Below are 23771 nucleotides of genomic sequence, written 5' to 3' on the forward strand. Positions count from 1 at the left end.
TTAATGACAAAAGCAGATATTGTTTTCCTTGTTACTGGCATTTAATGTATATTTATTTTACCATAATTTTTACATAGTGGTGTTTGATTATAAAATACCCTTGCACACTTTATTTGTTTTGCAGATGGGTTAAAATGCATACAATCCAATGAAAAGAATATAAGAAAAAAGAAAATGTCTAATGGTAAATTTAGTATGATGCAGTTTCAAGGAAATGTTTGAAAAGGCAGTAGTCTGAATAGGAGGAAACGGTCTTTATTGGAACAAATAAAAATGTCACAAATTGAACAGACTCACTCACAATCAAAAAAACACAAGGCCAAATATGGCTCACTGCCTATTTAAATAAATAATATTGCTACTTTTCACACTGCACACCACTGTACAGCCTACATAGACTTGCATTTCCTAGTGTTAAAACACTGATTGAAATCAACACATATCTGGTTTAGTCCAAATCCCAAGTCATTAATTTCCCAATTAAGAAGCCTAAAATTAAAGTAGGGAAAAAAGAAGGGCTGATGGAACACAAAGATGGAACATGAAAAACAGGTTAGCAAAAATTATTCCAGTGTATGTTCTGAAATGTTTTCCTGTTCCACAATTGCAGCCATGTTATTGGTGTTACAGAGCATATACAGTATGTTGTAATAAGTGTGTAGCTTTACATGCCCTCCCGAGGCTCACAAAATGTGGCCTAGGCAGAATTTGAGGTTGACATAAATGGCTGAAAGTAAACAGGGCAGGAACAACAAGGGAACTTTTATCTGTACAAGTAACTCATGTTTCTATAAAATAGAGGCACAGAAGAGTCTTACATTTACATTTATAGCATTTAGAAGATGCCTTTCCAGAACAATGTTCAAAACATTCAGAAAGAGTCTCTTTCAATGAGTAAATCTACACTGCTATGCTAGATTACAAACTAAAGGGAAATCAGCCCACAACTCTGTTTAAAAGAAATAATCAGTTTTAAAGTTTACAATTTCCCCAGATTCATACATAAGGCAAAACATGTGTATAGTTAGGGTGAAAAGCAGTGTTTTTGCTTTTATTGCAAGATCATCTGAAATCCAGTGAAAATGCTGTTACTTGATAAGATTGTGGCTTTTGAGTTGTTTTTTTTTGTTTGTTTTTTTGAGGGGGGGTAAAAACACGATTTTTTTTTTTTTATAAGTAGCAAAGAAAAAAAGCTTTTTGAGCAGTGTTAACAGAAATGCATTTTGAGATTCAGCTTGCGCACCAACCTGAGAGTGATGCTTATGAGATGTGTTTGATGCAGGCAATCCAACATGTAGTATCCAGTATTTCTATTTTGTCTTTCATTAAGAAAGACATAACAGCAAATAATTGAATCTGTCTTTAACCCTGCTGTAGACAGGCATTTGTCTGAACAGACAGCCTTACTGTAGTATTGAGAAGGTAGAGCAATTTCTTTTTTCTTTTTTTTAAATGAAGAAAAAAAAAATATATCAGTTCACACAGCATTTCCCAGCAAATTACAGCATTTTAACAGAACCTGATTTCAAAGATACGTGTAGCTAGTGAATTATTGAGTTGGGGCTGGCTAAGCAAGGAAAGCTGAGGTGTTCTGGCTGCCATGAATGTGAATATTGGAATCCTCCATCACTACATAGCACTTCATACCCACAAAGCCCAGTGGGACTCAGTGTGATATTAACTGGCAAATTATAGACTGTACATGCTCTGGGTCATAATCAGATGCGAGTATTGCAACTCCAGTATTTGTATTGGAGGCTTTGACTTCTGTATTCAGGGGTGAGGTTTTAAATCATGTTTTGTAATTATGTATCGCACTGTTTTTTTGCCAGATTAATTTCACACACGTGGTGCACAATCATATTTCTCCTTGAACTGCATGATCAACAAGCATGTGCTGTGCTGCCACAGAAACCCTTTGAAGATGCAGGTCAGGCTTCTGGCTCCTGTACAGTATGTAATGACAAGTGATATACCCAAAATGCTTTTTGTTATTGGCCTCTTTTTGTTTTTACAAAAAGTCTGCTTTCGACCATGAAATTGAAAAGTCATGTGGATGTAATGCATTTCAAAAGTTCTGACTCCAATATATAATACTTTAGCTGATATGGGTCAAGTAGTTCGACCTCTGGACCATAATGGAGCAGGAATGGGGGAAAAATTAAAATTTTTATCCTTCATACAAAAATTACATATTTGGATGGTGATGTGTATCATTTCCTTATAGTTTGAGGATCCAATGCTTGGTCCTAAGCTCATTACTGTGTGCTAGTAGGCAGAATACCACACTTTATTGTCTCTAGAGTGTCACTTCCATCCCAATCAGAATAAATCTCCATTTGTTTAGTTTATGTTTATACATTCTTTCTTTCTACATTCCACGACTGAAAGTGAAGCCTTGTGTGTCTCAAATGTCATGTCTGGAAGAATCATATTCCACTGTTGTGTGTGGCCATGCTTATCAGTTTTAGATATTATAAAAGCATGGCCATTTCCAGCTCTGATTCATATCATTCCAAAAGTCACTTTTTATAACTGTAGATGTTTCCTGTCTGTCTCGTCTTTGGAGAGAGCCCTGTCCTTGGGAAAACTTGTGCTTTTATAGTAATGACAGTTCTTAATGATATTTTTGTGGTTGTCTCAGTTTAACTAAGATTAAAAACTTACAGTTGCTTGTGGTACCTTTAGTACACTCTTACTAGTATGACTCTTAGTGAGGCATGGAACTTTATGGATGTGTGCAGAAGTTTTGGTTGACTTGGGATTTTCCAAAGGCATCAAGACAAACAGGCACTGTTTCTAATAGTAGGCCCTTTCACAGACCAAGTGCCTTTACAATTAGCCCCTAATTATGACAGCTGACTAATCAGAAGCTATTTTCTTTCTTATCCATCATATTGTGCCATGGGTAGCGTAAAACCACTAGTTTTTAAATTTGGATATACTTTAGATTTAGTCATACAAACAAATCAGAGAGAAATTAATTTGGGAATAAAAATGACAAAATTTGACAACCTTTAAAATTGAAATTCAGCTTAGACAGGAATAAACAGTGGTGGTTATAGTACTAAAATCACTAAATTTAATACACCTCATTAAATCCCTATACCTACAGTATGTATAGGGATCTACCAATGGGAATGCCCCATGTTCCTAAAATTTCCACAGATCAGTTATCAGTTCTGCCTAGAAGTATTATGGACTTAATTATGGCTCACAGCTCCAAATATCATCTTGTTTTGCTCAGTAGCCATAATGGCATCTATTTAGCTTTTTTTATGCTTCGAAGCAGATTGCCAAATTAAGTCCTACCTGTAAAGTAGGAATTTGCTAAATTTGGAGCAATTCAATTAAACACTGCTGCACTAAGTCCATGTAAATTCCTTCTTCTTTTGATGACAATGTTTGCATTCATCATAAATAGGGTTTATCTTGAACAGTTTAGCCTGTAAATCAGCTTCTGGAATCTGGAGATCTTTTAGTGTACATAAACATTTGGTTCACAGGAATTCTGATTGTGGGTTAAGGCTAAAATAAAGCTAATTCTAAATGATTGATTTGAAATTATTCTAATGTGAATAAAGTAGATTACCTAAATTATATACCTCAAAAATGCAACATGTTTTGTGTGACCTTGTGGAAAAAGAATCATCAATGGTTGAATATTTTTAGTCTGTGTATGTGTAAATTTTAACTTCTGCTCTGCTTCAGCACTTCTTCAGCATACGTTGTACATGCTGAACATGATTAACTTAAATTATTTCAGGGCATGATGTTCATTTACGCAGCCAAGACTGTTAACCATTGCCAAGCTTTCATATGTTAGAGTTGGCTTTCTTCCAGTAACTTCACAGTTTTTGTTTTTCCAAAACTAATGGCTTGTATAGTGTTTGTTTGTTTGTTGTAATGGTGCCCAGCTTGTGCTTATTATGGTAAAAAGCAATATATCTGACAAATAAGTTAAATGCAAAACAAGGACAGAATACAGTTTCTCCATTAAAATGATGATGATGGGACAGTTATGCAGTATTTGGCCTGAGTGTTCATATTTCAGACAGGACTGTGGTGGTAACCTAGTGTAATGGTGGAATGGTACTTGTTTAAAATGTGATATATATTTGTTTTAATATTCAATAAATGTGTAGTCCTAACAGCAATTTATTGATGATTTAGTTGGTGTGTTTTATGACATGAGGGCTGGTGGAAAAATAAAAATTAACTGTGAAATGCAATGTTTATCAAGAAAACCAGGTTTTTGACATTGATTTTGTTTGAAAATGTGGTAAGACTTTCAAAACGTTTGTATGCGTAATTGCTCACAGAGGATTTCATATGGAAAAAAGTAACACAGGTTCAGAGCACATGGGGTGATGCATTGATTTTAAATCCACAAATAAATCTGACCCAAGGGCAGGTATAAACTTTGGCCATTTCTGTTATCGATAAAAAAAGAAACTGTTTACAAGGCTTACTAATGAGAATACTCATGCATCAAATGTATGGCTTAATATCGGAATAGAAGTCTCTCTAAATCATTGCTCATTAAGTTTTTCATGTTAGCCAACATCATAGACCCTTTCATGTCCACTCTTATGTAATTTGAGGATAAACAGATGCAAGTGCAGAATACACTTTAATTGTGGGAACATAAAACACCAACCCTAGAATTAAAATGCAAAATAACTAGAAACATAAAGAAAAAAATATTAAACCTGAGCTTAAGCAAAAGCATGAAATGACAAACATGACAAAAGATTGCAATGAAAAGTGAGATGCAAATGTGCTAGCTATGATATTTTAAACACTTTTTTGATGCATTTCAGTATTATCATTTTTATCTTCAATACACAATTACATGCATGAGGCAAACTTCCTTCCTTCTTATCTGAGAATCTTGTTAAGATTTCAGATCAATTATCACATAGAAAACTCATTTAAATATGGTTTCAGGAGACATCATTTACACAATGGTTTTTATAGATCACCTACATACAGCCACTTACTACATGCACAACTTATCAGTGTAATATAATTGATGATAATTAAATGTATTACCAAATTTAAGCTTTTAGTTAATTAGATTGAGGATTATCGCAATCATCACTAATCTCGCTCTTCAGGGCTCTGGTAAATATCCTCCAAATAAAAAGGATTTTTTTATGCCTTTTTGTGCCCATGTCATTATAATAGAGGTTGTCTTATTTCAACAAAACCTTTCATGGAGATCAGCTTGAGGTATTTGAGAGGAAACTGAAATGACAGAAGATAGATCGGCTAAGGTGTCGAAGTAGGAAGCTGCAATAAAAAGCACATCATTTAGATGGAAATTATTCTAATGCATAACATTAAATTCAACAACTGATGACAATTGTCAGCCTTGTGCCAGTGTAATTGCCTGAGCTCTGAGTGATAGGTTTTTATTAGTGTGAGAGGGCAGGGCTATAAAGTGAGAGTTAGTTAATGATGGGGAAAGGGCGACAACTGTTTGTGTGCACGCGCGTGCCTGTGTGTGTGTATGTGTGTGTGTGTGTGTGTGTGTGTGTGTGTGTGTGCATGCGTGCAAGCTTTACAGAAAGCAATACAGCATCACACAGAGAGATGAGTGGAAATGATCACTTTCTGTTAGTCATTTTCATAGTTATTGACTTATCTGTAGACACTGCTTTTTCCATCCTATGGACTTGAACATTTTTATGAGTTTGTATATGACATTACTTTGGATTGGACTGAATCCAGTTAATTGTTTCTGAACATACAAATTATATATTTAACCACCCAGTTAGTGGTACATACCACACTTTATTCCCCTGATAAGTGTTTTCACCTTCAAAGAATTTATGCTAATCTGCAGCTCTTTCTTATCATAGTTAATGCTACTCTCATGGATGGCACCATGTATGCGCACTTTCACCAGTTTGTAAATGACTATTTTGCACTGGACTTATTGCTTTCAGTTAATTGTTTTTAAACATGCAAATCATAGATTTAAGTGCCTCATGTCTGTGCGTGGAAGTCATTAAGCTTACACTCAGTAAGCTTATCAGTGCACTACTGTTAATCAACATGTGACCTTTCTGAATCAAAAAAATCAACAGTGATCTGGTACAAATGGAACTTGGCAATTAAGCAAGATATCTTTGTTTTTAATATTATGTATTCTGTAGTGTGAGGTTTCACAAATCAAACCTTCTAAGGACAGAAGCAATGTTGTGACTGTTGCAGCTGTTGTTGAGGCCTTTAGATTGGCAGTGCTTTGCTCGAGACTGTTTTTGTGTGCGGGAGATATGAGAACACACTGTTCAAACAATTCATATCTGTGTGTCCTGCTTACTTTTCAAGGTGGTATGACCAGTATAGTACACAAGAATTTTACAAGGCTTTAATGTTTTAATTTGTTATAATGTAAAATAAAAAATCAATACACCACATTAGACATACTATAATTTCATTTGTTCTATTACTTTTATTTGGTAGTCAGCATATGAACAATTATGTGTGCCAGTTTCCTTTTTCCAAAGAAACAGGACGGTTTGTAGTTTTTTCCACTCCTGATGCGGATACTTGTGCACAAGGAGGGGTGTGTAGGTCAAGAGGAAATCTGTCACTCTGTTCCTTCAGGACTTTATTGCTCTCATTTGACCACTGGACTGTATGAGCATTGATCAGGTGTGTGTGTGTGTGTGTGTGTGTGTGTGTGTGTGTGTGTGTGTGTGTGTTTCAACTAGACGGAAGCTCTCTATTGCTTCGGGTGTGTGTTTAGTGTTTCCACTTTGCTGACATGGCATTCTGTGCACAAGGTTAAAGATGAAAGCAAACCACAAGCCGTGTGCTTTTATACTTTGTGATATCGATGTAACTGGATGTTGAAAAATGCATTTTAAAGATATGCGACTAAGGGTTTCGCTGAGTTGCAGAAAAAAAAAATCCCTTAATGATATTCCGAGACCTCATTAGTCATTAGCAAACACTGTGTCCATGTGCACACATACATGGAGGGATATGCAAAAGTATTTTGCTTTGTATTTAAATACTGAAATCACAATAATCTCAAAAATCTACAATTTAACCATTGCCACTTATGAATTATTGTTGACATCCAGCCCTCCAAAGTTGGGGATACCCTCTTCTAATTTCTTACTTTATTTATTTTTTTTGGTAAATTTACTTTTTCTATATAAAGGGTTGGGCAAAGATGCATCAAAATGTATTTTATGAATGTATCAAAATAAACTACAAAATACAGCAGCCACACCATGTGCCAAAATAAACAACTGTATTTTTATATTTAAGCTAAAAAAAAAAACATTTACATGGGAGCATGAAATTTCTGCGCAAACGTTCCATCAATTGGTCTATTTAATCTTCCATTACACTGACTCAGGTGGTTAAGTGAACAATGTTTGATAGCAACAGCTTTTCTCTAACTGAGTAATGCAATAAATCTGACACATGCAACCAGTTACCAGATCAAATAATCACACATTTCCCTGTAATCTCCCAGAAGAAGGTTAATGATACATGTATTTCAAAGTAACCAACAGATTAATGTTTTACAGTTTGCGAATTCCTTAAAATTGTATCCTAATTAAGTTACTTTGTGTTCGGTAATGAAGGGCCTAGTTTGCATCAGCATCACTGACTCATTTACAAACAGGTCATTCATAAGAAGACAACTTATGGCACCTGTATTATTAGCAACTAGTTTCTAATTAATTAATCATTTTATTGTTAATCATAAATATAATAATATATTCTGTGTCAGGCAGTCATTCATGACATGGTATGCAAAACCATCCTACTAAACAGCTACTTCAATTAAGGGTCCAATATTCAGCAATCAGATATTAATTAATTATTCACTGGACACCTATTTGGAAGTTTAAAAACAAAGGTTTTTAACAAACATTTGATCAAGTCCGGTAACTACCGTGTAGGCACTAATCAGTGGCTGCATTTTTATGATGTCATCATGTTTAGTACTTACAAAGTATTTTACAGTGTTTTAAAACTAAATACACATTATCTGAAGTATTTAGTAGTTATGTATTTTGATACAAACTATGAAGCCATTTTCATCAACCCGATCAAATACAAATTACAAGATCCTATTGTATATCAAATAAAATTTTATTTGTCACATACATACAGAGTCATGCAATAAATCTGACACATGCAACTACTGTAATTTCCGGACTATAAAGCGCACCCATATATAAGCCGCACCCACTGAATTTGACAAAGATTTTTATTTTAAACTTAAATAAGCATGTCTACACTGAAACTAATGAACTTTACACAGGCTTTAACAAAGGACAGTGTCTGTTACACGGTGTAATGGGTGAAATATGGTTTGGCTCCTTTAGGATGCATAGCGGTATTTTGGGAATAGCCTGCCGCCGAATTTTTCCGGTATTACTGCATGTGTGCAAGGCCGAGGAATATGTCCTTATTATTTTCTGATGCTCATTTCTAAGTTTCTTTGACTAACCCGTAACGCTGTTGCCAAGAAAAATAAAAAAGCACGAGTTTTGGAAACCTGTCTGTGCTTATTTGATTTCTGTTGCAACTGGAGTTAGCGAGCTCTCCCATGACCCAGACTCAATACGCTACAACGGCTTGTATCTAAACAGTAGCCTACCAAGAAAATCATTGTTCACTGTCTTCCTCCTTCCTTTCACAACTATTTCTCTCGAGAGTTTATCTTTTGGCATCGTCGCGCGTAAAAAAAAAAAAAAAAAAAGTTTTTTCTCCCGATACTGTGCAGTTCAGGTGAGGTGCGTTTTTTTTTTTCGTTTCCGTTCGAAAATTTCATTGGTCTAATGTTATGGGGCTCAGTTTTTTGGCTTGAAGTTTGTGAAACCGGGAAAAACCCAGGAAAAATTCATAAATAAGCCGCTTCGTTGTTTAAGCCACAGGGGTTCAAAACGTGGGAAAAAGTAGCGGCTTATAGTCCGAAAAATATGGTAATTAACAGATAAAATATTGAGGTGTTTTCTTTATTAGCATTGCTATGTTACATTTAGCTGGTCACTTGCCATTTTTTAGATGTGTTATGGCTTTGCATACACTAAAAAATCTCTGTTGACCATATGGTTAGTGGTACATACCACACTTTATTCTCCCTGTATCTTCCTTCCAGTAATCTGCATTTCCTTCCGACTTGCTGGCAAGCAGAGCTTTCAGCTAACTTTGCCAACATCATAGAGTGATACCCCCCCAAGAAAACACTTTTTATAATTTTTTTATTTTTTTTTAGCCAAATTCCTTCTAATTTGCAGCTCTTGCTTATTACAGTTCATGCTATTCCCACGGATGGGTATTAAATATGTGCTCACTTCCTCAGTACTGACTGCCTTAAGCAAGATCTGTCTGATTTGTACATTCCAATCCCTGACTTCATGGCAATGCCAGTATAAGCATGACATGCTTGGCTGGGTCAAAATCTTAGCAAAAAAACTTTAAAACAGTCTGCAAAACATCAAATCTCTAGATGAATCCACAACTAAGCTACAGATATATATATATCTGCATCATGGGCTTCAAGAGGTATACCACTCTATGAAGTCTTTCTGCTGCAATTTTCTTAAGACCTTGAGCATTTTTGGGGGGCTTAGTGTGATGTCTGGCTCCTCAGGACAATACTGGTACACACTATCCCAGAGTTGCACCCTTCCACATGTCAAAATTTATGTTGCCGTGTATCTCTTACCTTAAAAACTGACAGGATTCCTTGTCATTTGGAACATGTGCTGGCTCAGTAAGAAGGATCTAGGGAATGAGTGTTTATAGTGAATGGTGCACTGTATTGAATACTGTACACTGTGTAATACTGTGTTTATTTGTAAAACTTGTTTGTTGAGGACTATGTAGGCATGCAGACGTGGACGAGGTGATTTCAGTTATTATACACTATCAGGTGGCACACTGTTTGACTGATTAGGTGATATTTTTTAAACATGGCAGTGAATTAGATAATTTTGCAATGGTGGTTTTGTCAAGTTTCTATTAGGGCTAAAGCGATTCCTCGAGTATTTTGAATGCATAATAATAATGGAGGCAAATTATGCTTCGTTTAATCCATTTAACTACATACGAATCACCGTGTTTCCTCACAGACTACTATTACTAATGCAGCTCTCATTAAACTCTGCACTGCTCTGGGGGTCTCATTTATAAATGTGGCGTACGCACAAAATGGGAGTGAAAATGTGCATACGCCACTTTTCACACAAAGATTGTGCGTGCGATCTGTGTCGCCCATTCCCCTTTCTTTTTAATCACAACCTTTGCGTGGCTGAAAACCTGCGTATGCCACGTTTATAAATGAGGCCCCTGGACATGTAAACGCAGAAGATGCTGTGGAATGAAAAATGGATAAATGGAGAGAAAACAGCCAGGGAAGAGGAGAAGATTCAGGCCAAAGAACATAACAGAAGGTTTCCAAAGTTTGGGATCATTTCAAACTAAAACATAAAGAAAACAACACAGTGTATTTTCCTTTTTAAAAGTATTTATTTATTTTTTATTTATATATTTGTATTTGTATTTTGATGTAATATGGCAAATAAATACACTAAATAAGTTTAGTTTTCACAGCAATATTCCAGCAATAAAAATGTTAATTTCTCTAAAAAGGAAACAAATTACTTGTTTGTTTTAAGAGACCTCTCCTGTTTTCTCTTGAATATTTATTATTGCTCTTTAATGAAGAAAAGTACTTCTTATCTGATTACTTGATTAATCGATGGACTAATCAGTAGAATACTCCATTATTAAAACAATCGATAGCTGCAGTTTCTATTACATCAGCACAAATACAGTATACAGGTAGCATCTCTTGATTGAAATGAACTTCTTCTCAGACACTTTTCTAAGTGTTGTATTTGCTCTATTGTAAAATTTCTTTTCACTTTCGTCTTTCCTGTTTGGTCTGACAGTTCTTTGTGTTGTCTAACAGTGTTGATCGTAACGAATGTCATATATATATATATATATATATATATATATATATATATATATATATATATATATATATATATATATATATATATATATATATATTATAATTTGTTTATTGTGAAATATATAATAATAAGCAATGAATAAAAAAAAAACTTAAATAAAGTTGCCAATTTTTGCAAGTTGGCACTCATTTGACATTAAGTAGATGAAAACAAAAAGATTACAAAAACCTTTTGAAAATAGCTGATGTCTTAAATGGTCCAAATACATAGAGCAAAGAAACAATTGTCAATAATTCTCCTGTTTTTACTGAAAGCTGGTAATTTATTATGGCAGAAAAAATATTGCTACAGTAAAGTGGGCAGGGCATGCAACACAAACTGAGAGACTAGAAATTGGGGTGGGAGGATTAAGGCAACAACTATTTACTGGCTCAGATCTTATCTGACCTCATACTACATCACTGCATCGTACATCACTAAGGCCTCCAGATTGACAATTACATTTTTACAGATTTACATAGTTTTAAATGTTGTAGAAAAAATTTGCAGTTGCTGATAATTTATCCTTTTTTTTTTTATAACTTTGTTTCTACATATGCTATTTGTATTTTATAATTGCTATTGATACATTGATGGGCGATAATAAGAACATGGTTTGTGAAAATTTAACACACCTCTGATTTTAGTGGACTGAAGTCTGCTGGAATATTTCTTCAGCGTTGAAAGTGTAACTGGAGGGGAATTATATTGAGGTGTGGGTACAAGCCTGAACTGAGACACTCCACCTCAAGCCCAGGCACTATGTGATCAATAAGACTGAATGCCACTGCAGCAAATAATGACAGGTTTTTTGTTTTTCTTTCAGGTGTTATAGTTATTATTTAGAGGCCACTTTTTCTTCCTGAGCTATGGGATACCATTGCTACAAAGGTTCCATAAATCAGTGCAGGGTGGTAGAAGCAGAGGCCCACAAGTAATGAGAATTTAGCTGCTTCTCTGTGGGTCAGTCACCTCTGTAGAACTGCCTTCCAAGGTAGACTCCCATCTCCCATGGCAGATTGGACGTTTAAACGAAGAGGAAAAGAGTGATCATCTTGTTGCATTAAGAGGTTAAACCGACTATCCTTTTTCTTGGAATATTTTTGTTAGAATATTAGTTTTTTTAATGCTTGGCATGTCAGAATGGTTCTGTTAAAACACTAAAAGGTCATTTTTTGAAGAGTTAAGTGCAGTTAGTGTGTGACAGCAAGGCTTTTTTTGTTTTTCAGTGTTTCCTCTTTTTTTATATATATATATATATATATATATATATATATATATATATATATATATATATATATATATATATATATATATATATAAAATTATTTTTTTATTTATTTAATTCCCCCAGTTTAATGGTTCCAACTTATTTTTGTGTTTATTAGATTTTTCTTTTGCTTTTACACTTTGTTGAGGGTGAGATGGTTTGGTGACCGATGTTAATGTAAAACATTGTTTATTGCAGTGAAAGATCATGTACAGACACTAGAACTTATTGTATAAAATATTATTATTATTATTATTATTATTAACAACAACAACAATAAAACAAGAACTGCTTGTTTTTGTTCAGGGTACATTTTGCATCTCAGTAAACTAATTTTCCTAATTTCTGATTATGGTTACCATATTGCTAATTACCCAGTAGGGCATATACATGTATTATATACAATGTCACCACAATTCCAAAGCCTGAAATAGTTTTCAGCTACAAAATTTTAAATAATTCATACCACAAAGTACTGAATACTTTCCTAGAATAGGAATACCATTTGCATTTGCTTATGAATAATTCAATAAGCAAGAATAGAAAGGAGGATTGTGCATTGGGTTTTGATCATTTGGTCATGCAATGGGGGTTTAGGGTAAATATCGGGAATACTATGATCTCAATTACAGAATTTTTATTATTTAATAATAGTTGGTCTAATAGAATAATGAGTAAATGCTAAAGTGTCTTGTTTGAAATCCACCACAGTTCCACTGACATCAACAGAGCTGCTATAAAATAAATATGGAGTAAAAAAACAAATTCATTTGTGTGTCCCTGAGCATTGTAATCATGATGAAATCTTGTAAACTAAAGCTTAAACCGGTCTATTTTTGTGTTAATCATCTCATCATCTGTAATCAGTGTTTTTATGCCATTTGAATAACGGTCCAGATGCCACAATGATGTGTTATAACTTTTTACTGCTCCCTCTTTGACACTGCCCTGGTTTTATGTGAAGCCTTCCAGGTACTGATAATAACATTAGAGTTAATTTTACATCCTAGTGATGGAAATTAAGGCTCAGTTCACTGAGTCAGATCAAATGGCTCAGCTTACTGATAAGGGCCAGGTCCTGTAAATTTTCCCAATATGCATTTTTAACAGCCTAAAGATGTTGGCCTTTACCTATGTTATCTGTCACTTTTACTAACTTCTGATCAACATAATGACATAAAAATGTGCATTCCAATCAGTACATAAAATCTATTTAATGTTTACAATATGCAATAAATGTAAAGCATAAAGATTACAAATATGTAGGCTAGAATTAAAGCTTTGTGGATAGAGAATATTTTTTACTATGTTAATTTTATTTGTTGTAAAAATGTTCTCTCCCAGAATAGCTATTTATTTATTTTTATTATTTATTTATTTTTTATTGTAGGTTTGGTCAATACTGACTAGTCCATCCCAAATGGAATTGTTTCAGGTGCTTTTACATATGAAATACTGACTGAAGAAGGAGCAAAAGCATACTTCTTTTTTATTCCGTTTTGGCTACGCCAGCATTTTTTGTTTGTATAAATAGAAATATTAACCATTTAATAATTGACTGAATAAGCTTATTTGAGTGGTACATGTTTAAGTTGTCTCACAGTCTCTGGGATAACCAATTACCAAAATCCTCTACCAGCATCTATGATTTGCACTATCCTGTTAAATCTATATCTGGTGAAATTGGCATCCCTTCTTCCACAAGTTGGAAACAAATGTTTTTTTCCTACCCTGTAAGTTAAGGAGGCAGACATCCCCAACCTTTTATGCCTTTTCTGTAGGAACTCCACATTTACCATTGAAGTACCTGCTAATACGTACACGTTATAAGTCAGTCGACATGTTAATCAATAAGGATTTGCAGTCGCAGGTTTTTTTTAATTCTCTGAAATTGACAGGCAATCTGGATACCCCACCCCTGTCATCCTTTCTCACATTAGTGACTTTCTCAATTGAGGCCTACAGCAAATTGTAATAATGTTAATTAGAAAGTAATTAAAAATGCTGCTTATTTTCCTGCACCAGCTGTGCTCAAACAGCATGCGCTCACTTTTTACCTTACAGGTACAGCACACTACAGTTTTTACCTAATTCATGTGATTGTATCAGGACTATGCATTATTCCTCTTCAGTACTGGTGTATCTGAAAAGCTACTGCATACATCATTTTAACAAGCAACAGTGCCATGTTTGTTAATCTTTTTATTTGAACTTTTGTCACAAGCAGAGTCTATTTTAACACTTGTTTTATTTCACATCAGGCATCAGTTTTGTGCAGAACATAAACAACCATTATATTTTACTTTACTGAAAACTGAAATCTACAAAGGCTTAAGGAAGCCGATTTAGTTTTGTAGAAATTGTTTTGTACAGGACTGGTATTTGTGGATAATCAGAAGAAAATATGCTGTTTGTTCATGTCTCTGCTTTCTGGTGTTAGGTATTTATTGAGCTTTGTAGTAATTACAACTGGCCCCATTTATCAGGTTAATTGACACATGTGTACAGTAGTTTTCTTGATTGAAAATAAAGTGCACCGCTGCACTTTGGAATATTTGGGGATAGGAAAAAGGAGACACATTTGTCATCTTTGTTTGAAACCAGAAAACAGAAAAACATGCCCAGTTTGGCTTAAAACCTTGTCTTTCTTTTATATATCATGGACATTTATACCACACACTGCATTTGCAAAGCCAGCATTGAGGCTGACCACGGACTCACATCCAGTCTTCATCCTCCTGCCATCTATAAAAAGGTTGTGAAACATTTGCTGCCTCGTGTCCAGACTGTATAATAGTTTCTTTCTACAAATGATTTGACTCTTTGATACAAAGACACTAGTCTTAGACACACACACACACACACACACACACACACACACACACACACACACACACAATTAACACCTTTAGTGAAGCTTTTTGCATAGAACTGTGGTGAGACCTGCAATGGTGTATGGATTAGAGACAGTGGCACTGAGTAAAAGACAGCAGGTGGAGCCGAAGGTATCAGAGCTGAAGTTGTTAAGGTTTTCGTTGGGAGTGACGAGGATGGACAGGATTAGAAATGAGTTTATTAGAGGGACAGCGCATGTAGGAAGTTTTGGAGACAAGGTGAGGATGCGAAATTGAGATGGTTTGGACATGTGTAGAGGAGGTACATGGGTTATATCGGTATGAGAATGCTGAGGATGGATCCACCCGGAAGGAGGAAAAGAGGAAAGCCAAGGAGGATGTTTATGGATGTGGGAAAGACATGCATGTAGTTGGTTTGAAAGAGGCAGACGTAGAGGACAGTAGTATGGAGACACATGATCCGCTGTGGTGACCCCTATTCGGAGAAGAAGTAGTGAAGCTTTTTGCATAAATAACTGCTGCTAAACCATTAATATTTATATGTACAGTGTTGTTATTAAATGGACAATCTATTTGTACTATTTATTGCTTTGTGTTGAATATTTGTTGTAAATTGCTTACACACCTTTTTTATGTGCAAACAAACTAACCAAAAGAAAACGACCCTTTAATAAAACCTAGACTAGTCTTGCAGTACTGTCATTAGTAGAAAATAGTAGGATGTAAAGATGCATGCAAAGTGATGTGAAGTAGTTCTGGTACACACATGTGTACATGCACACTTGTGCACATGTGATTTTGCCATTTATCTAGGCATCGTGCCACTATAACAGGATGCTTAGACAACTAATTTGTTCACTTTGGCATGTAAATCTGTGTTTTCTGCCATGTCAGCAGCACATGAGGAGTTGTCTAGTTTTAGTCATCTTCCTGTTTCTCTTGGGACACTCCATGACTGCTTGACCCATTTCCATCTGTCACCTTTTCTTTTCCACCCCATACTTCACCATGTCTGCTCATCAAAATCCATTCTTATCTGTGCATGTACTGCTTCCATCTATCTGTATCTGCTCCCTCTTCCCTTCCTTTTATCTCCTACTCTTTGAGCAGGCAGGAAGATGAGAGCTGCTTCAACCAATTATGATTATGCGTATTCCAAAGGTCTCTGCCTTGATTTGCAGTCCTTCAGATGCCAAGTGTGCAAGCTAAAAGTAATGATTGATTCTATGCCCAGTAATGCGACAGTCAGCACTTGTTCTAATGCATATTCTCTCAAGTTAAAGAAGTGTGCGTTTGCAATCTGAGGATGATTTGAAGCCCAAAAGCATTTTGTGTCTATTGTGCAGCATGATATCACATCAGAGATGAAATCTTACAGCATTCTCTGAAATCCGTGTTGTCATCATGTTTGGTGCCCCCTATTTCTGCTATCCATTCTTTAAATCAACTGAAGGTAGAATATTGTATGAAATGTGAGCATCCAAAAAAAAGTAAAATGTTGTTTTTCTTTTTTTATCTTTTCACAAGACGACACACTTCTTTGCCTCCTGAAATGACAGAAAACCAAGGCACCTATATTACTCCTCTCTGTCGACGAAGTTACCCCTGTCGTAAATGGAAGTCAGCATCATTTGGGTAAGTGGAAAGGTTTACTGTTTGCTTTTGCTCACTGATGACACACAGATGCTGCATGCGTAAAACTATTCTACACTCCATACAAATGTTCTGCATTTAGTGAATCTTATCGTAGTGAGCACCACTGACTCTTCAACATTTGTTGTTTTCATGAGACTGCTGTGTCTGTGTATATACAATAACTGATCTATGCTGAATTCTGGGCTCCACGATTTCCACTGTGTGGCCCTGCTGATGGAACTCTCTATTTTTCACTTTACATTGGACTTGTCTTTAACTCACTTACTTTTATTAGGCTGAAGATGTTCCACACGGGGGAGCTATTGTCACTGTACAGTAGTGTGGAATGTCCTGGATGTGGACAGTAGGTGTTCGTAGATATCAGCTGTACAAATCTGCTATAAAAGCTGAAAAAGTGATGAACTTTATGGTATTCCTGCATGGCTGGCAACAAAACCAGATAGTCACCACGGCAGTAACTGGAAAATAACAAACATATGGTAGCCAGAAATGCCCATCACAGCATTTACATCACAGCTTTTAATTGTATTACACACATGAGAATTGAATTGATGAGATCAAAATGTGATCTGAGCAATGTCTGCAAGGTCAGGGTCAAAGCTGCAGTAGATTATAAAATGATTGATGCTGATATGTTGTTTGGTATTGGAATTGAGGACTAGTCAGGGTTTTTTTTTTTTTTTTTTTTTTGTAGAGGCTTGTAGTAATCCCTGTAAACCGTTTTTATATATATATTTCAGCTATAGCATTAATATCAATTACAGATAAATTAAAACACTCATTCCACTGAACCTGCCAAAAGGTGGGGTACATTAGGCAGCAAGAAAAGTCAGTTCTTGATGCTGATGATGAGTTGGAAACAGGAAACATAAAGATCTGTGCTACTCTGGCCAAAATGTGATGGCATGGTCTCCAAAACAGCAGGTCTTGTGTGGTGTTCCATGTTGTGTGGGGGTTAGTACCCACCTAACTGGCCCAAGGATTGACAGCCACTGAACAAAGACAGGGTCATCAAGGCTGCCCAAGACGCAATGATTGATGTAGGACCTGGAGGCCAGCCCATCGGGTTTGATCTCATAGAGGAGCTACTGTAGAATAAATCGCTAAAACAGTTGCTGGCTGTAATAAAGGTGTCAGAACACTGTAGCTTGCCGTGTATAAGGTTAATAGCTGCAGACTGGTCAGATTGCTCATGCTGATTCCTGTCCACTGCCGAAAGTATCTACAATGGGAATATGAACATCAGCACTGGACCATTGAGCAGTGGAAGAAGATGGCCTGGTCTGATGAGTCAAGTTTTCTTTTAAATTATGTATCGTCACTGAAGCATTAGATCCATCAGTTTAGAGCAGAAAATAAACATTACAGTATAAATAAACAGGAAGCAGGATAGACGGTCACAGTCATAGCACCATCTTCGACTTAAGATATTTTTTACTTACGATGGGGTCGTCGTAACTTAACTCCAAGTTACTATCATAAGTAGAGAACTACCTGCATTACTTTTACCATTGTATTTGTAGTTGAGATTTTATTTATTATTTTGTAACTCATTTATTGCTGAATGTTGTCTTAAAGATATTTTTGCAGTAAGCTCATACTTTCCCTCTAAATAGCCTTCTTTTTAATGTAGTCTTGTTTTATGATGCATTCTGCATTGACATGCGCTCTACTGTGCCATTTTGCACTTAAACTCAGAGACTATCACCTGTGTGTATATATTTACAGTTACATCAGCTGAAACATTCGGAAGTCTATAACGGTGTTACCAAAAATGTATCAAAAGAAAGCACATGCTGTACTAATTTTTTTCATTTTTATTTATTTTTTTTAATAAAAGGATAAAACTGCATCTCTAAAAAGATTTAGAGGTCTGTTGATGTGCAAGTGGATTTTTTTTTATATAAACATTACTTCGGAATTAATGTGCACTGTTCTTTAGAATGTTTACTTGTTTATATACCCAAGACCAGGGGTTGCTAACATGAGTCGCCCACGGGCCTTTTCTAAAAATAGTTCACCATAGATACAGCTCACCGGTAAGTGGCGCTAATTTTGTTTGTTGCTATTCTTTTTTTAAATCTGTCACGGATAGACCAAAAGTCAGAAACCGGAGTATGGTTAAACACCTTGTCTTTATTTAGTCTGAACATATACAAGGCAGAGGCTTGAGGAGAAGTACGAACCGGAGAGCGGGTAAAATCCGTGATGCTGGTAGGATCCGTAATGCAGGTAGTCCAGGGATGACCGCCAATGTGAACCGTTAAAGGCACACTTATCTTGAGTGCTTCCTCCGAAGCAGAGCCAGGAGCATGGAAGTACAGGGAATACTTAGTGGTAGGAAGTCCGGTAGATCTTTCATGGCAACGAGTAGATCCGACAGCGAGTGTGGTGGTGGTGTGTTAATATTAAAATGACAATATTAAAATATAGATAACTAGATATAGATGAATATCATTAATTAATAATAACATATAATTAAAGGTAAATTGAGCAAATTGTTATTTCAGAAGTGTGTATCGGGGTAATCGGTACCCAAGAAGTAGCTCTCAGTTGCAAAAAGGTTGGTGACCCCTGCCCAAGACCCTGAAGAGAAATCTCATTGTTATTATGGTGGCATCACTTCTCAGTTAGCTCAAGTGCTATTTTGCTATTTTTTTCTGGTGCTAATTTTACAGACTTTACAGATGAATGTTTAAATTGAAAGTGTGAATGAATTTGCTAGAACAGCGAGGCTCTGACAGTAGTTCCGGCTGTCCTGATATGTTATTGTTCCTGTAGTAACAGCTCATTCACAGGCACATTTATGGCAGATGGTCCACTATATACTAAGGTTAAGAATACACAGATTTAAAGAGATATTATGTAGTAATCAGTAATACATTTACATTATATTTGCATTTGTGGCATTTGGCACACTTACTTATCCAAAGCAACTTACAAAAGTGCTTTGAGGTTTCTATCAATAAATGCATTCTGATACTGGTTTGCTAGATGAAGAATACCATTCTTTCTTCTCACCAGAACTTTTCTAACTATATTTCCTTCAAACAGAGTTTTTATAGTTAAGTTCTTTAAGGAATAGAAGGTCTTCAGAAGTTGTTTGAAGACTGTTAGTGACTACGTGGTTTTTTCCAGCACCTTAGTGCCACAACAGAGAAGAGTCTATTTCTATAGCGCTTTTCACAACAGAAATTGTCTCAAATCAGATTTACAGAATTTAACAGTTAAGGGGAACGATGTGTATTTATCCCTGATGAGCAGCCATGGTTACTGTGGCAAGGAAAAACTTCCTTCAATGTTATGAGGAAGAAACCTTAAGAGGAAACAGACTCGAAAGGGGAACCCATCCTCATTTGGGTGATATCAAGAGTGTGATTACTAAATCTTTAAACAATACAGAACACTGGAGAGTGAGAACTAACATTAGCACCGGAATGTAAGATTACGAGTAATGTCCTTTCTACAGTCTTTTACAGTCATTTGAGTTAATGGAGCCAGGAGCTACTGAGCAACTCATAAAATAGTTTAACATTTGAGATAATCATAGATCCAACACCAGGTTCTTCATGCCAGAGCCTTTAAACACTCAAAGAAGGCCAATGTCCAAACTTCACATGAAGTAGGATCCAAAGGGTGCTGGTACATTGGTACATGGTTTGGGATGTTTGCGGGGTCGGCATCTACTTCTTTAAAGGTCCACAATCTTCATGAGGTGGGACTTGACTGGAGCTGGCCCAACCTCAGGGTGCCTCTGGATGGGTAGAGAAAGAGAAGCAGTGGAGAGGAATTAGCGTAGCTGCTGGTAGGGGAAGCCAGGTAGCCAGTGTAGGGATGATAAGATTGGGGTTATATGATCATGTTGTTAAGATTTGTAAAAGACAAGTTTCTGTCTAAAATAATGCATAGGTACTGTTGAACTAGTAGTTACAGTACATCCTTCTAAATGCAGGTTAAAATGCTGGAGCTTCTGTGTACTGGTTTTTAGGCCGATGAGCAAAGTCTCTGTCTCATCAGAATTTAATAATAGAAAGTTATGAGTCGTCCAATCTTTTAATTCTTTGACACACTCAGTTATCCAAGCCAATTGAGCTTTATCATCTGGATTTGATAAGATATATAAAGATGGGTATCATTTACATAACAGTGGAAGCTAATCCCATAACTTCTAATAATATTTCCCAAGGGAAGCATGTGTATTGTGAAAAGCAGGGATCCTAGAACCTTGTGGCACCCCATTTAAGTCTACAAAATGGTAACGACAGGTAGGATTTAAACCAAACTTGAATGAAGAGCTATCCAGGTTAATACAGAAGTCATGAAGCATGCCTTCCTTGTACCCTGAGAGATGGTGGACTGGTCAAAGATTAGTAGAGGATTGGGAATGATCATGGTGCAGTGTGGGGTGAGATAAGTGCTTTGAGGTAGAGCATGATGCAGTGCAGTTAGAGATAAATGTTTTGAGTGGTGCTGGTCCAAGTTTTTGCTTTGTATGCAAGCATCAGTGTTTTAAATTTAGTGCTACTACAAGTACTGTACAATTCAATATTATAGTAATCCCTCGTTTTACCGCAGTTCGAATCTCATAACTCTTTTGTTTGGCTGATTTTTCCAGTCTAGCACGATAAACCAAAAAAACTTATAGGGAATTGTTTTGGAGTTTTATGTTGAAATAATGAAATTTATAAATCAAAATATAATTAATAATTATAAAATGAAGTAAAATGTCAATTCATTAGAGTACTGTATACATAAAATTGCAATTTTGGGGTGGCGTCCATTTATCGCGGTTTTTTGTTTATCATGGGCGGTTTTGGAACGTAGCCACCGCGATAAATGGGGGATTACTGTATAGTAAGAAGCACTTAGTTAAGAGAAAACACAATCTATTACTTATATATACTTGAATATTATTATAGTTTTTTGCTGCAGCATAGTCTAGTCTAGGAGAGAGGAGTTTGAACTGTAAAGATTCTTATTAACATTTTCTTTCAGGTTTACTAAATTCAATATAGAAAATACAGAAGAGGCTGATAAGGAAACATCTGTTATAACATAAAGAATCAAATGATAGCTTGTCTAATGGACATTCCATAATAAAAAATATATCTCAGTGGTGGGTGGTCAGGGCCAACAAAGCCTTCTCTGCTGGCCTGAACACTATCAGAAGCACTGACCTACATTTACAACCTAAATTCTAATATTTTTTCCGTGAAATTGTATTAATTTATTCCCAACAGTTTATTCTCTTAATTTCATAGCGTTTTTCATAGCTGCACTGCTTCCAGTATGTGTATGTGGATGTTAGGTTTCTTTTTGTCCAATCAGATTTTAGCCCCTATGTGCTGCCATGTCAATCTAATCAGATTATTGACCACTGAGAATATTACCAACGGGTCTGTTTCTTTAACCAATCAGATTTCAAATTTGTCTCACAGGGCTAGCTAGCCTTAGTTAGACTTTTTTATGCCTACGGAGGAAGAGAAATTTATTTGGTCTCGGACATACTAGCGATATGGATTTTTTTGCGTTTTATGTATAGCCTCAAGAATGTCTCCCAGACGGAGAAAATCCTAACAATTCCACATATCGAGGGAGTGAATAAATAAATGATAGAAGGAATGATGACATTTGTTAAAGTATGCTGAAATAAGTAGAACAGTTAAGTAGATCATATCTTTAGAAAAAGAGAAGTGTAAAACACACACACACACATTTAAATACACCTCTGTATCACCCAAATGTGGTTAAATTTAAACTATTTAATTTAAACTTTTTTTACTTTTATTTAATAAGTTAAAATTGTGCCAATGTAATCAAAAAATATTATAAAATATGATTTTATATATTATTTAACCAAACAGGCATTTTATTTATCTAAAATTGTTTCAATAATGTAAACTGTTGTTCACAAATGTTTATAATAATACTAATAAACTGCATTAATAAAAAACAAGCAATTTAATGTTTTGCATTACCCTTACTGTACCGATATAGAACTGAACCTTGAATTAAAAACCGAGGCTTGTGCTGTGAATTTTGTGTAATTTTACACCTCTAAAACCCAGACAAAAATATATTCTGTGCATTATTACCATAATTGCATTTGCTGGCAAATGTGTTACAGCAAATTTGCTGTAACTGTGATATAAGTAGAATAACACTTTTCGAGCTGTGCTAATTCTGTGGTTAACTGTATTATATTGGTGCCACTTGCATGGATTTTTTTATTTATCTGAAATAGTATGGTATTTTGTGCCTTGTTCATTTCTTACAGTGTGCAATCTTGTAATTCTACAGATTACAGTAAAACTTTAGGCTTTACCTGCTTAATAACAACTGTTGACTCCAGGAAGTGGCAGTTATTGCGGGCTTTGAGCATGAGTACAAACAGTGATCGTGAGTTCCTGGGGCTGTGGACTTAATCTTCAGAAGCTTTAGAGCTTGCAATCCCTGTTTTTCACTGAAGGGATTTGATTGAGCTGTGAGAGGGATAAAGTCAGGGATGAAGGAAACTGTAATGCTTATTGGAGAGACTATTGGACAGCTGATTGAATCCTATCTGTATGTTGATGATATCATCATGTTAAAAAAAAAAAACCTTCATTATTGGGGTGCAATATGTAAATAGATACAAATCTAAAGGAATGCAGGTAATGTTTGGAAGCAGGCATGGATGCCCAAAACTACCAAGTGGACCATGTTATTAGCTGTCATTAATAAAGTGTAAACTTTTTTTTTTTTCTTTTTTTAGGGAAATATCAATTGATAAGTTGGAGACAAATACAGCTTCAGAGATAAAATAAACACTTACTAGTAGTATTTGTTCCTTTGTAAGACAGTAAAATCACCTCTTGAATAAGGCAAGGCATGTACAGTATTTCAGGTAAAGGGTGTTGCAAGCATAGGCATCCTAACCTTGTGTTTTATGCATTAGCATAAACTTGGCAACATGCACATTTTAATGAGCACTGCTTAATTAGAGGC

The 23771-nt window shown here is 35.5% G+C and overlaps 1 protein-coding gene across 3 annotated transcripts in view; it reads left to right on the forward strand.

Moving 5' to 3' along the window:
• The window catches only part of iqsec1b (IQ motif and Sec7 domain ArfGEF 1b), a 204678-nt gene that overhangs the window by 57820 nt on the left and 123087 nt on the right, over positions 1 to 23771 (forward strand). For all 3 annotated transcript variants that reach the window (XM_046874778.1, XM_046874779.1, XM_046874785.1), the window contains exon 2: positions 16656 to 16763. In XM_046874778.1, coding sequence (XP_046730734.1) covers positions 16656 to 16763 — 108 coding nt within the window. The remainder of the gene's footprint in view (positions 1 to 16655; positions 16764 to 23771) is intronic.

This window comes from Silurus meridionalis, chromosome 19 (assembly GCF_014805685.1).
Source record: "Silurus meridionalis isolate SWU-2019-XX chromosome 19, ASM1480568v1, whole genome shotgun sequence".
Classification (NCBI taxonomy): domain Eukaryota; kingdom Metazoa; phylum Chordata; class Actinopteri; order Siluriformes; family Siluridae; genus Silurus; species Silurus meridionalis.